Raw genomic sequence first — 16,131 nt, 5'->3', positions numbered from 1 at the left:
TTTTAAAATCCCTCCTGGCCAGAGGAAAAAGCCTTTCACCTGTAAAGGGTTAAGAAGCTAAGACAACCTCGCTGGCACCTGACCAAAATGACCAATGAGGAGACAAGATTCTTTCAAAAGCTGGGAGGAGGGAGAAAAACCAAAGGGTCTGTGTCTGTCTGTGTGATGCTTTTGCCGGGGGAAGAACAGGAATGGAGTCTTAGAACTTAGAAAGTAATCTAGCTAGGTATGTGTTAGATTATGATTTCTTTAAATGGCTGAGAAAATAGCTGTGCTGAATAGAATGAATATTCCTGTCTGTGTGTCTTTTTTGTAACTTAAGGTTTTGCCTAGAGGGATTCTCTATGTTTTGAATCTAATTACCCTGTAAGGTATTCACCATCCTGATTTTACAAAGGTGATTCTTTTTTACTTCTATTAAAAGTCTTCTTGTAAGGAAGCTGAATGCTTTTTCATTGTTCTAAGATCCAAGGGTTTGGGTCTGTGGTCACCTATGCAAATTGGAGAGGATTTTTACCAAACCTTCCCCAGGAAGTGGGGTGCAAGGTTTGGGAGGATTTTGGGGGGAACGACGTGTCCAAACTATGTTTTTTCAGGAACCCAGATAAAGTTTGGTGGTGGCAGTGGAAGTCCAGGGGCAAAAGGGTAAAATAGTTTGTACCTTGGGGAAGTTTTAACCTAAGCAGGTAAAAGTAAGTTTAGGAGGTTTTCATGCAGGTCCCCACATCTGTACCCTAGAGTTCAGAGTGGGGAAGGAACCTTGACACCTTGTTTATGCTGAACAGCTTACCGGGAAACCAAACACTCCCCTTCCCATCTGGTCTCCCCACCTCCTTTCCCAGCCACACTTGCTCTTGTTAAGACCGAGCCCATTTAGAAGCGGCCTTAGGTCCAAAGGGCCTTTAGAAGACAACTGCTGGCATGAGTCCTGGAGATCTGAAGGGAGGAGTCTGGTGGGTGAGTGGAGAGCAGTGCGGCGGAGAGGCTGGTGAGCGATTAGTTCGCCATGGAAGACCTGCGCTGAGACCCAGCTGGGTTCAGCTGGCTTCAGTTTGACGCATGGCCAATATTTGTCCCTGTTACAAAATCAACAGCAGAGATAAGAGCAGCTGGGGGTGTCTGTAGCATCTAAGCTGCCATTTAAAGGTAACTGAAGGCGGCAGTTTCTCTTCTCCCTGATGCCACAGGAGATCTCCCTGGTTTGCTCTGGGGTCAGTGCGGGGAGAACCAGGCCCTCGCACAATTCTAGCCCTGGTGGTTGCCAAGAAAGCCTTCCCAGTTTAGCCAACGCTGGGTTAGCTCAGGCTGATGCCGCAGGTGGGGGGAGCCTCGCTCTCGCTACCAGGAGGCTTGAGCTGAGGAAGCGAGATGTGGGATTTGTGGAGACCCCAAAAGGAGGACATTTAAGAGTGACCTGCAAGGAAAGAGCACCTGCGTCTGTGCTGTGTGTCCCTCTCTGAGGGATAAAGGCCTGACAGGATCTTTTCTTAACTGATACTTTTCCTCCTTTTAAAAAAACAAAACCAAACCGTGTGAAATATTAGGAATGTCAAGTGTGGTCGTCCCAGTTTGAACGGAGGGCATGGCGGGGGTCTCGGAGATGTGCCGTGGGCACTCTCCCAGACCATCTCTGAAGAGTCAGCCTAAACAAAGAGCTCTGTGTGGCTTGAAAGCTGGTCTCTCTCACCAACTGTGGTTGGTCCAATCAAAGATATCACCTCCCCCACCTTGTCTCGCTCATATCCTGGGCCCCACACGGCTACAACTGCACTGCCTAAGGAAAGCCAGCTCTCCAAACACCGAACAGCCAGAGCTCCATCAGCTTTCCTTTCTGATGTCATCACCCCACTAGCTTGCCAGCGGGCCAGAAAGTTGTCCAGGGTGGCCAAGAGCTGAATTTCTGCATGCTTAGCATCTTTCAAAATGCGGCCACTTTGGTTAGCTAAGTGGGAGTTGTGTTGTGTTGACAAACTGTCTCATTCACTCCATGGAGAGAAATGATGACGATGTGGAGCGTACAGCTAAGCTCCCTCTCCTTTGATTGCTGTCTGGTTTGGCAGCCACACTCTCTCCCCTCCCCCCTCCGGTGAACATGGTGCTACTTGCCCTCTTGACAATGTTTGCCATGTAGTTGTAGCCGTTCCAGGATATTAGAGAGACCAGGTGGGTGGGGTAATATCTTTTATTGGACGCTCAGAGCTTGGTGTAGCTCACAAGCTTGCCTCTCTCCCGAACAGAGGTTCGTCCAATAAGAGCTATTACCTCCAGCACTTTGTCTCTCTATTGACTTAATGCTCTCAGGTGTTTTCTAGCAACCGAGGAGATGCAGGCCGGGAAGTGAAACCATGCCCAGTGCCAGCGCTGAGAGGTGGACCCAGCGTTCTTTCACCATACTCCAGGTTGAGCGGGATAATTGTTAGTCCTCAACTTACTTACTTACCCGAGACACTATCCATGCAAGAAAGTGACTAGAGATCATTTAAGGGACAAGCTTTGGTGCTTACTCATTGACAGCTGAAACACAAGCGGATGGATACAATGAAGGTGGGACTGGGTTCCCAAAGGCATCATGCAATTTACTGCCATTCTGTAAGATTACCGCCATTTCCACACTGATTTTCATATCAGTCCTGCCTCTCCCCACTGCAAAATCCTCGCTTTGTGACTGGACAAACATCCCAGCCGTTGGCACAATCGGCAGCTCTCAGGAGAGGGCTGGGATAGTGGGGGGGCTGCAGGTCAGGACTGGGGTACGTTGGCAGAGCACTGGGGGGGCCTGCACAGCACCTGGCTCCATTCCCCCAGGTGGATGTTCTACTGCTTGGGAAGCCAGGGGCTGACGGGAGCAGTTACAACCTGGCCAACTTCAGTGACTATCCCAACCGTGTCCATGTCACCAAAGGGCTGGAGCCCAGGCCCTTCTCAGTGGGCTCCTCCACCCGCCCGTCAAGACCCTGCCTGGGCCCTGCCAGTATTCTCATGGCTGTGTTTGCCCCTTCAGCAGCAGGGAGCCTGGGAGCAGTAAGGCCCCGAGAGGCTGCCTTGTATAAACACAATTCTCCCGCATGCTCAGTTCCCTGGAAATCAGCCCACACATTTTGAGTGTGTCATAAATATAAAGGGAAGGGTAAACACCTTTAAATCCCTCCTGGCCAGAGGAAAAAACCCTTTCACCTGTAAAGGGTTAAGAAGCTAGGATAACCTCGCTGGCACCTGACCAAAATGACCAATGAGGAGACAAGATACTTTCAAAGCTGGAGTGGAGGGGAAACAAAGGGTTTCATTACAGCTAATGAAAAAGCAATCAGGTTCTTAAAAGAAGAATTTTAATTAAAGAAAAAGTAAAAGGCCAAGGCCCCAACTACATACCAAGGAATACTCCAGACACCTTATCGTCCTGCCACACCGTTCTCCAGCAACCCACCTCACCCCAGTGACCCGTCACCTGGACGATGTTTTAAATGTAACAAGCCGGGGCATGTAAAGGCCAACTGCCCCAAGAACCCCAACAGATTACAGTTCATTGCACCGGAATCACACTAGAGGTTCTCAGGGCCAGATACCTCCCAGATACCCTCGGAGCGGAGGGAAACTGTGAGTGTGGGCGGGAAAAAGGTCACCGCGTGGAGGGACACCGGAGCACAAGTGCCGGCTATCCATGCTTCCTTTGTGGACCCAAATTTAATCGACCCAGAGATCCAAGTGACAATTCAACCCTTCAAGTCCAACTCTTTCAATTTGCCTACAGCCAAGTTGCCTGTCCAGTACAAGGGCTGGTCAGGAATGTGGACTTTTGCAGTCTATGATGATTATCCCATCCCCATGCTGTTGGGGGAAGACTTGGCCAATCATGTGAAGCGAGCCAAGAGGGTGGGAACGGTCACCCGCAGCCAGGCTAAACCTGCCGTCACGCCTAGCTCTGTTCTGGAAACTTCTACCAGGACCCGGTCAGAGGTGATGGACCCGGACCCAGGTCAATGTCTGCAACAGCAGTAGTGGATCCAGTCCCAGAGACCCAGACAGAGCCAGTCCCAGAACCGGAACCGGTGGAACAACCAGCACCAGACCCATGCCAGCACTGAACCCAGTACTTGCAACCCCAACACCAGAGGGCCCCACCGAACCTGAACCAGCAGCAGCCCATAACCCTACACAAGAGGCTCAGCCGGAGCCTGAAACCCAACATAGTGCACCAGCGGAGAACGGTTCACAGTCAATGGAAACAGCCCCATCCCCTACATCGCTTTCAGAGGGACCAAGCCTCAGTCCACAATCCAATGAGAACTGATGTCTCCAGCATCAAGAGAACAGTTCCAGATCGAACAGGAAGCAGATCAAAGCCTCCAGAGAGCTTGGATGGTGGCACGGAGCAACCCACTGCCTCTCAGCTCTTCTAATCGATCCAGGTTTGTTGTAGAAAGAGGACTTTTATACAAGGAAACTCTTTCTGGTGGACACCAGGAAGACTGGCATCCTCAGAGACAGTTGGTAGTTCCAACTAAGTATCTTGAGCTTAGCCCACGATCATCCTAGTGGCCATGCTGGGATGAACAGGACCAAAGACCATTTGGGGAGGTCATTCCATTGGGAGGGAATGGGCAAGGATATTTCTACCTATGTCCAGTTTTGTGAGGTATGCCAAAGAGTGGGAAAACCCCAAGACCAGGTCTAAGCCCCTCTCCAGCCACTCCACAGCTACTTGCTGAAATGGAACCTCAATGATGGGGATATTCTGGGTCCTTTTCCGAAAAAGACACCCAGAGGAAAGCAGTACATACTGACTTTCATGGATTTTGCCACATGATGGCCAGAAGCAGTAGCTCTAAGCAACACCAGGGCTAAAAGTGTGTGCCAGGCACTAGCAGACATTTTTGCCAGGGTAGGTTGGCCCTCCGACATCCTCACAGATGCAGGAACTAACTTCCTGGCAGGAACTATGGAAAGCCTTTGGGAAGCTCATGGGGTGAATCACTTGGTTGCCACCCCTTACCATCATCAAACAAATGGCCTGGTGGAGAAATTTAATGGGACTTTGGGGGCCATGATACATAAATTCGTAAATGAGCACTCCAATGATTGGGACCTAGTGTTGCAGCAGTTGCTCTTTGCCTACAAAGCTGTACCACATCCCAGTTTAGGGTTTTCACCATTTGAACTTGTATATGGCCGCGAGGTTAAGGGGCCATTGCAGTTGGTGAAGCAGCAATGAGAAGGGTTTACACCTTCTCCAGGAACTAACATTCTGGACTTTGTAACCAACCTACAAAACACCCTCCGAACCTCTTTAGCCCTTGCTAAAGAAAACCTACAGGATGCTCAAAAAAAGCAAAAAGCCTGGTATGATAAACATGCCAGAGAGTGTTCCTTCAGAGTAGGGGACCAGGTCATGGTCTTAAAGGTGCTCCAGGCCCATAAAATGGAAGCATCGTGGGAAGGGCCATTCATGGTCCAGGAGCGCCTGGGAGCTGTTAATTATCTCATAGCATTCCCCACCTCCAACCGAAAGCCTAAGGTGTACCATATTAATTCTCTAAAGCCCTTTCATTCCAAAGAATTAAAGGTTTGTCAGTTTACAGCCCAGGGAGGAGATGACGCTGAGTGGCCTGAAGGTGTCTACTACGAAGTGAAATGTGATGGTGGTATGGAAGAGGTGAACCTCTCCATGACCCTGGGGCGTATGCAGCGACAGCAGATCCAGGAGCTGTGCACTAGCTACGTGCCAACGTTCTCAGCCACCCCAGGACTGACTGAACAGGCATACCACTCCATTGACACAGGTAATGCTCATCCAATTAGAGCCCAACCTTACCAGGTGTCTCCTCAAGCTAAAACTGCTATAGAACGGGAGATCCAGGATATGTTACAGATGGGTGTAATCCGCCCCTCTGGCAGTGCATGGGCATCTCCAGTGGTTCTAGTTCCCAAACCAGATGGGGAGATACGTTTTTGCATGGACTACCGTAAGCTAAATGCTGTAACTCACACAGACAACTATCCAATGTCACGCACAGATGAACTATTAGAGAAACTGGGACGGGCCCAGTTCATCTCTACCTTGGACTTAACCAAGAGGTACTGGCAGGTACCGCTAGATGAATCTGCCAAGGAAAGGTCAGCCTTCACCACACATGTCGGGCTGTATGAATTTAATGTACTCCTTTTCAGGCTGTGGAATGCACCCGCCACCTTCCAAAGACTTGTAGATGGTCTCCTAGTGGGATTAGGAGAATATGCAGTCGCTTATCTTGACGGTGTGGCCATATTTTTGGATTCCTGGGCAGAACACCTGGAACAGCTACAAAAAGTCTTTGAGCGCATAAAGGAGGCAGGACTAACTGTTAAGGCGAAGAAGTGTCAAATAGGCCTAAACAGAGTGACTTACCTTGGACACCAGGTGGGTCAAGGAACTATCAACCCCCTACAGGCCAAAGTGGATGCTATCCAAAAGTGGCCTGTCCCAAAGTCAAAGAAACAGGTCCAATCCTTCTTAGGCTTGGCCGGATGTTACAGGCAATTTGTACCGCAATACAGCCAAATCGCTGCCCCACTGACAGACCTAACCAAAAAGAAACAGCCCAATGCTGTTCAGTGGACCGAAGAGTGTCAGCAGGCCTTTAACCAGCTTAAAGCGACACTCATGTCTGACCCTGTGCTAAGGGCTCCAGACTTTGACAAACCGTTCCTAGTAACCACAGATGCGTCCGAGCGTGGCGTGGGAGCAGTTTTAATGCAGGAAGGACCGGATCAAGAATTCCACCCTGTAGTGTTTCTCAGCAAAAAACTGTCTGAGAGGGAAAGCAACTGATCAGTCAGTGAAAAAGAATGTTACGCCATTGTCTACGCTCTGGAAAAGCTACGCCCATATGTTTGGGAACAGTGTTTCCACCTGCAAACCAACCCTGCTGTTCTACAGCGGCTTCATACTGCCAAGTGAAATAACAAAAAACTTATTCGGTGGAGTTTAGCTCTCCAAGATTTTGATTTCGACATACAACACATCTCAGGAGCTTCTAACAAAGTGGCTGATGCACTCTCCCGTGAAAGAATACTGGTTAAAATTGTCCTTGAGATGTTATTGTTAGTCTTTATATACTTGGTAGTATATTTAGAGGTGCATGTGTCTTATTAACACTGTTTTCTCCTAGAGCTCCAGGAAGAGATCACAGCCAGCGTTTCACCCGATCTGTGATTTGGGAGGTGTGTCATAAATATAAAGGGAAGGGTAAACACCTTTAAATCCCTCCTGGCCAGAGGAAAAACCCTTTCACCTGTAAAGGGTTAAGAAGCTAAGACAACCTCGCTGGCACCTAACCAAAATTACCAATGAGGAGACAAGATACTTTCAAAGCTGGAGGGGGGGAAAACAAAGGGTTCACTCTGTCTGTGTGTTGCTTTTGCCGGGACCAGAGCAGGAATGCAAGTCAGAACTCCTGTAAAGAGTTAATAAGCAATCTAGTTAGATATGCGTTAGATTCTGTTTTGTTTAAATGGCTGATAAAATAAGTTGTGCTGAATGGAATGGATATTCCTGTTTTTGTGTCTTTTTGTAACTTAAGGTTTTGCCTAGAAGGATTCTCTATGTTTTGAATCTGATTACCCTGTAAGGTATCTACCATCCTGGTCTTACAGAGGTGATTCTTTTACTTTTTTTCTTCAATTAAAATTCTTCTTTTAAGAACCTGATTGCTTTTTCATTGTTCTTAAGATCCAAGGGTTTGGGTCTGTGTTCACCTATGGAAATTGGTGAGGATTTTTATCAAGCCTTCCCCAGGAAGGGGGGTATAGGGCTTGGGTGGATTTTGGGGGGAAAGACATTTCCAAGTGAGCTCTTTCCCTGTTACTTTTGTTAGATGTTTGGTGGTGGCAGCAATAAGGTCCAGGGACAAAAGGTAAAATAGTTTTTACCTTGGGGAAAGTTTAACCTAAGCTGGTAAAAATAAGCTTAGGGTTTTTTTCATGCAGGTCCCCACATCTGTACCCTAGAGTTCAGAGTGGGGAAGGAACCTTGACAAGGTGTCTGTCAGGATGAAGTAAAACCTGGCGGAATCTGGCAGGAGGAGATGGAAACACACACGCTCCAATCCCTTGCAATCCCTGGCAGGATCAAACAAGCCACAGAAGCCCTGCCACATGCAGCGATCTCTGGGGCAGCAGAACAGCTCACTCCACCTCAGATGAGCCTCTCCTGGGAACCCTTGTGTGTGGGGCTTATTGTCTGTGGGGTAGGATGGCTCCATTGGAGCTCAGAGCTTTCCACAGCCTCTTCCTCTCGCGTGGGCAGGACTGTGAGGAGATGTTCCACTTAACAACATTCCTGTCCCTTGCCCCAGCTCCCCAGTGCATGATCAGGGAGGAAGCCCAGTAGCTGGCCTCTCTCAAACCCCATCCCCAGGCCTGCTGGCCGGCCACTGTAGGTGGGATGGGAGAGATCCCTGTGCCTACAGGGAGACAAAGCCGAAGCAGCCACACTGCACTGACAGACACAACCCCAGGAGAGACAATGCCAGAGACATCTGCCCAGCGTGATCCTGCAGTGCCGGGAGGGGGCTGACCTGGCTCGTTAGAGGAGGCCTAACTTTGGGCTGGGACTGGCTATAGCAAGGGTCCTTGCACCAGGTCCTGTGGTAAATTGGCACAAATGTCTGAGGGGGCTTCCAGCACCTACAGCCCAATCTCCATCTCAGAGCAGAGCAGAGACAAGGGATGGGAGCAGGCTCACGACCGTCTCCCCCCCAACTCTGCTGGCCAGGTGACCCCTCAGGAGTTCCTGACCCATAAGCTAAGAGCCTCTGCCAGAGGGCCATGCCAGTGCTAAGAAGACCCTGATGAGTGGCAGCTGGTGAGGATGATCACAGCCCCGTGCTGGGCCCTAGCCAGGCTCTGCTGAGGCATAAATAACTCTAAGGGCAGGCTCTCCGAGAGACATGCACTAGCCCTGCTTGGCTGACTTGCTAGTGGCTGGAGTTTGGGGCAGGAGGGAAAAGGCCTGAATGAGTTAGCGCCTGAGAGGGTGGGGCACCATCGGGACTGCCATGGAGACAGCATGGATGGCATTCTCCTTTACCAGTGAGTACACAGAATAACTGATAATGCCAGGGACCCAGCTCTGTGTGGGTAAACAGGCACCCTGAGGCCAGAAGATGGAGCCCCAGCTGCCCCTAGAAACTGGGAGTGGAAATCCTGGCACTGGAAACATAAGAGAGGCCATACTGGATTAGAACAAAAGTCCATCTAGCCCAGTATCATGCCTTCTGACAGTGGCCAGTGCCAGGTGCCCCAGAGGGAATGAACAGAACAGGTAACCACCAAGTGATGCATCCCCGGTCACTCATTCCCAGCTTCTGGCAAACAGAGGCTAGGGACACCATTCCTGCCCATCCTGGCTAATAGCCATTGGTAGACCTATCCTCCATTAACTTATCCAGTTCTTTTTTTAACCCTGTTATAGCCTTGGCCTTCACAACATCCTCTGGCAAGGAGTTCCACAGGGACTGTGCACTGTGTGAAGAAATACTTCCTTTTGTTTGTTCGAAACCTGTTGCCTATTCTTTTCGTTGGGGGACCCCTAGTCCTTGTTATGAGGAATAAATAACACTTCCTTATTTACTTTCTCCACACCAGTCATGATTGTATAGACCTCTATCATATCCCACCTTAAACCTCTCTTTTTCCAGCTGAAAAGTCCCCGTTTTCTTAATCTCTCCTCATATGGAAGCTCTTCCATACCCTTATCATTTTTGTTGCTCTTTTCTGTACCTTTTCCAATCCCAGTATATCTTTTTTGAAATGGGGCAACCACATCGGCATGTGTGTCCAGCACCCGGGGCCCTGCTCCTGCCTTAGCCCTGTGCGTGATGCTGGGATACACTCGGAATACAGAAATCATCCTACTAACCTAGCGGACTTCCACCACTTCCTGTGGGGAATGAGAACACGCCCACAGCGCGTACCCCCAGTCAGAGCACATGCATGACTGACAGGCACCACATGTCAGGGAGCCCAGAGTTCTCAGGGCAGCCACCCACCAGCCAGGGTAACGGGCATCCCCGGCCACTTTTGCCCTGCGTTGTTTCCCAGTGTCATTTTTCTCCACTGTTAGAGATTAAACACGACTGGTGCCTTCACACCTCCCACCTGGCAAGCCTGCGTGTGGCTCAGGCTCTGCATCCGCACCACGCAAGGAGATTCCTGCACTATAGGGAGAACATGCCACCCCCTGAACACAGCTCAAGGGCCACCCCTTGGAACAGAGAAGAGTGGAGAGAGCCCAGAACAGTAACAGGAGAGGGTTAGCGTTGAGATGCGTGGGCAGTGCTTGGGGTGTTGCGGGCAGCATTGAAATAGGAGGGGGGCTGTAGATCAGGACTAGGGTACATGCAGAGTTGGGTGGGTCCCAGGGCCGGGATGGCAGAGGGGCTGCAGGTCAGGACTGGGGTACATGCAGAGTTGGGTGGGTCCCAGGGCCGGGATGGCAGAGGGGCTGCAGGTCAGGACTGGGGTACATGCAGAGTCGGGTGGGTCCCGGGACTGGAACAGGAGGCATTGCTACCAGGTGGCATGGAGTTGCAGTCTAGTGCTTCCCTCTCACTCCAAATCCTGCCGTGTGGGGTGGACAGACAGTGCTACACGTGACTCACACTCACTGCTCTTCACTGTCTGGAATCCTGCCTGCCCCTCCTAGCTTTCCCAGCTCCCTCCTCGTCTAGGTGGCTGCTTCTCTGGGCAGACCCAGCCCCCAGTCATTCATCTGACTGCCCCAGCCACACCCCCACCCCCGGCCAGCAGTGCAGGTTAACTCCTGAGTGTACAACAAAGTTCAGTGAACACAATACACCCAGGGAGAAGAGGTGGGTGCACAGGGGCCTGCCCTCTGCTCCCCACACTCGGTCCCAGCTCCAGCACCCCCTGCAAGCAGCACTTCTGTATCAGGGCCTGGCCCACCATGGGAGATCCTGAGGGGAGTCTTCCAATTGCCCTCAACGTGCTTTGGATCAGGCCCTTCAATGTCATGGACCCAGTTCAGCCGTCCCAGGAGTGGGTTAGGCTGCCAGGGAAGCGGTGACCAGGTTAGGGCTGCAGGGAATCCAAGAGAACCGCCCCAGGTTGTGAGGGAGTTTGGGGCAGCATAATGCTGCTGCTGCGAGGAGAATGGGTCCCTGTATCCCCTACCCCCTCCACACACATTGTCCCCCCCCCCACACACACACAGCCAGGACCTGCTGCCAGAGAGGCAGGCTGGGCTGGAATGCACTCAGGCTACTAGCTCCCCTCCACCTCCGCTCTGTCAGTCTTGGGTGGCAATGATAAGGGTGGGGCGTGGCAGGGATGCCTGGCTCCCAGAGCCTGTAGCATGTTCAGCACCATGCCAGAGCCCAGCCTCGGGGACTGGATTCCATGGCAGGATGGAGGCCGGGGCTGGGGCCCACACAGGTGGATAACGTTGATCGGACAGGTCGGTATCTCGGGGGTGATGCCAGTAACTTCACTGGCTGCAGGTCGCCGTACTGCCTGCCCTGCTGGGACACATGATACTTGGCTTTCAGGCTAGGGAGAATCAGGAGGGCTATCTATGTGCTGCGTTGGGTATGCAAAACAGCCACTCTGGGGGGTTTCTGTGGCTGGGAGCTCCCCCTACGGCACGGGCAGGCAGGTAGCAAGAGCTGTCACCTCGGAGGAGAGGCAGAGGAGGGAGAGCTGCATTTCCATGCCTCCCCTCAATCCCGCACAGACACCAGCAATGTCCCCAGCTCTGTGCTTAATTTGTGCCTCAGCCCCGGCACCTCCGGGCCTGGCAGTTCACAGCCCTGGCACCTCTGCTTGTTGCATCAGTTATGAATGTAAAAAGAGTCCTTGACCCTGGCCCCTCTTTCATTACAGATTAAACGCAGCCGTGGATCCCACCCAAGCCAGCGATTTCCTCCTCGCGCTCAACACTTCCTCGTTGAACTGAATGCAGCCTGGCCACGAGCTCTGATTTCTTCTGATCACCAGCTGCCAGCCCTCGCTAGGCACCCAGCTCTCCTGCGTGCTCCCGGGCGCGGGGGAGCTCCGCATCTCTTTCTTTGCTCGGCCTGCCTTTTCTGGGCCTCTCTTCAGCTCGTTCTTTCCTTTGTTCTAGCTCCCACATTAAACAAACAGAACATAACAACCTGGGGCCTTCTCTGTACCTGTTCCCAGTCTTCCCCCTATACCTGCTCAGTAACTGCTTTGGTCCATCAGCCTCACCTAGGGTGACCAGATGTCCTGATTTTATAGGGACAGTCCCGGTTTTTGGGTCTTTTTCTTATATAGGCTCCTATTACCCCCCACCCCCTGTCCTGATTTTTCACATTTGCTGTCTGGTCACCCTAGGCCCACCCCACCCCTCGGTCTGTTTCACCCCCAGCTGCAGACTGGGTGTCAACAAAGGCAGAGAGGAGGCAGCCTAATGGTTCTGTTGGGCAGCTACCTGGAGGGGCGGGCAGGCAGGCTGTGGTGCTTGCCCCGGGGCCAGGAAGGAGCTGGGGGAAGCATTCTGGCTGCAGGAAGGTGGTGGCACGGCACTGAAAACGCGCCTTTCGCCTAATCCGTGCCACTGGCCAGCAGGAATCACACATCTCCTGGCCTGCTCTCCTTGGTCGTGATAACAGGGGGAAAGTTTAAGAATAAGGCCTTTGTGTCTCAGCCTGGAGTCAGGGAGCTCAAGCCCCTAGGGGATAGCTGCTGCCTGGTGCTAGTCACAGTAGCGAGATTCGGGGCAATAGTCTCTTTCTGTGAGCAGAGGCAGGCAGCTTCAGAGAATGCAGGAAAGCAGCTCATGGGTTAGGACAAAATTCCAGAACAGGGTGTGGGACAAAAAGAGATCAAAGGAAGGAGAAGCCACAAAGGCAGCTCCAGGTGCCTGTGGGAACTGCTCAGCTGCTGGCGCTCAGATCCTGGCAGTTCGGGGAGATACACCCTTTGCCTTTCTCTACTGCCTTCCCCACCCAGCAGCCTCAGAGCACGTCACAGGCATTAATCAAGTCAGCCTGATAGAGGGTTGTGCAACACCTACAATGGGGCCCTGGTCCGTGAGGTGGTCTCCTGGGGGCTACCACAACACACATAATAAACACCACCGCCCCGGGAGGCAATCCGCATTAGACAGGTGGGGAATCAATGCACAGCGAGGCTAAGGAACTTCCCTAGGTCACACAGGAAATCTGTGGCAGAGCCTGGATGAGACCCAATGGACCTGAGCCACCACTGGCCTGCACCAGTGGGCAGCGAGCAGGACACTCTCTGATTCTGAGGGGGTAGCTTTTTACACCCACCTTGCACTAGTGTGAATGACTGCTGGGGTCTGTCCCAGGCCTCCCCACTTACAGTCCTGGGCTGTAACAAGCCATCCTCCCCAGAGGAGAAAGGCACAAGGGTCTGGAAGGACGGGAGGCCAGTTTCCTCCAGCCCCTTGAACACACACTCTCTAAACATGGTGTTATTAAATGAAATAGCTACTAAACGCTTCAACGTCACACATCCATAATAGACAGAAACCTCTTGGATCTGTCATCCTACGTCTAGTCTGCCGGGTGCCGTAGGGACCATGACTGGGGGGAGTTAGGGATCGTGCACCAGGGTCAGAGATCGGCTAGTACGTGAGACCCTTCGCTGGGGGCATGGGAGCAGCACCCCGGGAACAGTCCATGGGGAGCTGATGAGCTAGACGCACGGAGTGAGCGGGGACTCCGCTTGCTCAGGGGCACCCGTGCAATGCCAGGGCAAGTAAACACAGGTCTCCCCCAAGCCAGTATTTGAAACCTGCCACAGTCCTGATCCCTGCTGACATCTGCTGGATCATGCCTACTGGCATAGCTCCTTTGCAGCTGGTCGGGGGGGGGGGGGGGGGGAGCATCCTCTCCCCACCCCCAGCTTACAGTCTGGGCCCCAAATCCAGACATCCTAGCAAGCGGTACAAACGTGCCCAGGGAGCACCTGGCTTGCGGGCTACAGAAGCTCGGGGATGGACGGGGGGGTCGCTCCGGGCAGCCACGTGGGCTTGTCTCCAGAGGGGTGGAGAGGCTCATAGGAAGCTCGGGGGACTCTGGAGTGGAGATCCGCTGCCAGAGCCAGGGCTGTGTCTTCCATGGACCGGCCGGGGGGGGGGGGGGGATGTCCTCCGTGGGGAAAACCATTAAATCTTAAACGTTTGCAAAAAAAACAAACTAACCCCAAACCCAACAAATCCCCAGCCCTGGAAAACGAACGCCGGGAGGGCTCCCAGGCCTGGCTGAGAAGTGTCCCCCCCCCACGCCGCTCCCTGGCAGACCAGGGGAGAGAGAAACACACGCCCGGCCCTTGCCCCCTCCTCGTGCCGCCGCGGAAAGAGACCAGGAAAGGGGGCGGGGCTGGGATCGGGGGCGGGCAACCTGAGCCCCCCCCCCCCAGCAGGCGGGGGGGGGGGGCAGCCCTAGCACGCAACCAGGGGAGCGGCTGTTGCAAAACAAGAGACGCTGGCGCTCCCAGCCATGCCACAAACAGGGCGTGCTGGAAAGCCCGGGCTGGATTCCTCAGGGAAGGAGCCAACCACAGGTGGGAGCCCCCGGCTTGGTGACTTTCTCTTGTGCTGGTGATATCCACAGGGTGAGCTGGTCCCCTCAGACAGTGGGGGACGGTTCACCCCCGCCCTGCCCAGTCTGCCCCACATGGACCCATTCCTTGGCCTCTAGGGCCCTGGCGGGAGCCCTGACAGGTTCTGCCCCCCCCTCCCCCATTTCCCCAGGGAGATGCCCCCAAGTTCGAGCTCCCTCCACCCAGTGTGGGCTCCCCCATTAAACCTGCTGCACAAACCCGTAGCGAGAGAGCAAATGTATGGCACAAAAAACAGCCGCCAGGCCAGCGCGGGAAGGCCAGATCACCTGCCTCGGAGGCAGAGCTCCCATTAACTCAGCAAGGAGAGCAGCACCTTCCCACTCAGGAGCTCAGTGCGAGTCACAGACGTTGGCCAGCTGAACCTCCCGCAGCCCCCCACCCCCGGGGGCAGGGAACAATCATTATCCCTATGGTACAGATGGGGAAACAGAGGCACAGGGTAGCAAAGTGACTCACCTGCTGTCACAGAGCAGAGCTAGGCCTGCCTCCCAGTCCCCACCCCCTGTATAATCCCATCCCCAGCAGAGGTGACAGATGAGAGGGGCTGGAGCCCTGCCCCCAAAGCCAGCAGTCCCTCGAGAGGCCCCTTGGCATAGCTAGCTTTGGAGGGCAGCACATCCTCGCCTGTGAAGCCCATCACGCCCCCCACCCCTTACCTTTGACCTCGACGTAGTCAAGCCTAGGTCCGTTGGTCCTGGGAACCGAGCCGCTCTTCTGCAGCATCCTCATGCGGACTTGCTCCTGCACCCGGGCGCTCTTCAGCAGCTCCGCGTCGGGCGCCTCCTTGCTCTTCCTGTCCAGCTGCTGGTCCGAGGGCAGTGCCAGGGAGCACACGCCGGCCTCCGGCTGCAAAGCCGACAGGAAGAAGTTATTCTCCTGCATGGCTTCTGTCCCGGCCAGGCGGGGAGCGTGGCTCAGTCTGTCCCAGGGCCCTGGCTCTGCCAGGGAAGGGTCCCACTGTTGCTAACACCAGTTCCACTTCCTCTGTCCGTCTGAGCCCAGGGCCAAGCTGAGACGCCAGGGAGCTGAGGGTCTGCAGCAGGAGTGCAGAGGGGACAGCTGCCAGATCCTGCCTCGGTCCTGGCTGGGGAGTCAGTCTGAGCTGCTCTGAGGAGATGGCACTGGGTGCCCCCGGCCCACACCACTCCTATCCTCGCACAAGTGCTGGCTTCCTGGGATGGGACTCTGCCACTCTGAGACACGGTTACACCCCTCTGCCGAGCCACTGACATCACCGAGGAGGCCGGCTTTCAGGCAGAGCAGGTCAGCCAGTTCCACCTTAAGCAGGTGAGGCCTTTGGCGGGGCCTGGCTTCCTCAGCTTTAAGGTGGAATTGCAGGGATGCACAACCAGCACCTGCCCTGCCATGCCTTGTCAGCTGCGTAAACCAGCACAGGCAATTACTGGAGTCGCCACCCCATGCCTCAGGGGCCAGGGCAGCCAGGAGGTTTGTGGGGGTGCTGGCACCCTCCTCCCACCCAGGCTGCATGGGTAACTGAGTGGCCCTGCTGCCCGTGGCCTG

General features: G+C 53.6%; 1 protein-coding gene across 2 annotated transcripts in view; it reads right to left on the bottom strand.

Annotated features, from left to right (window-relative positions):
• The window catches only part of PKP3 (plakophilin 3), a 39,084-nt gene extending 23,304 nt beyond the window's left edge, over positions 1-15,780 (bottom strand). For both annotated transcript variants that reach the window (XR_012159302.2, XM_073347011.2), the window contains exon 1: positions 15,267-15,780. Coding sequence is in view for 1 of the 2 variants with exons in the window: in XM_073347011.2 (XP_073203112.2) it covers positions 15,267-15,492 (226 nt within the window). In the remaining variant the exon portion in view is untranslated. The remainder of the gene's footprint in view (positions 1-15,266) is intronic.
• Positions 15,781-16,131: the final 351 nt, after the last annotated feature.

Source organism: Lepidochelys kempii, chromosome 6 (assembly GCF_965140285.1).
Source record: "Lepidochelys kempii isolate rLepKem1 chromosome 6, rLepKem1.hap1, whole genome shotgun sequence".
NCBI lineage: Eukaryota > Metazoa > Chordata > Testudines > Cheloniidae > Lepidochelys > Lepidochelys kempii.
This window is presented reverse-complemented; position numbering and strand designations above follow the sequence as displayed.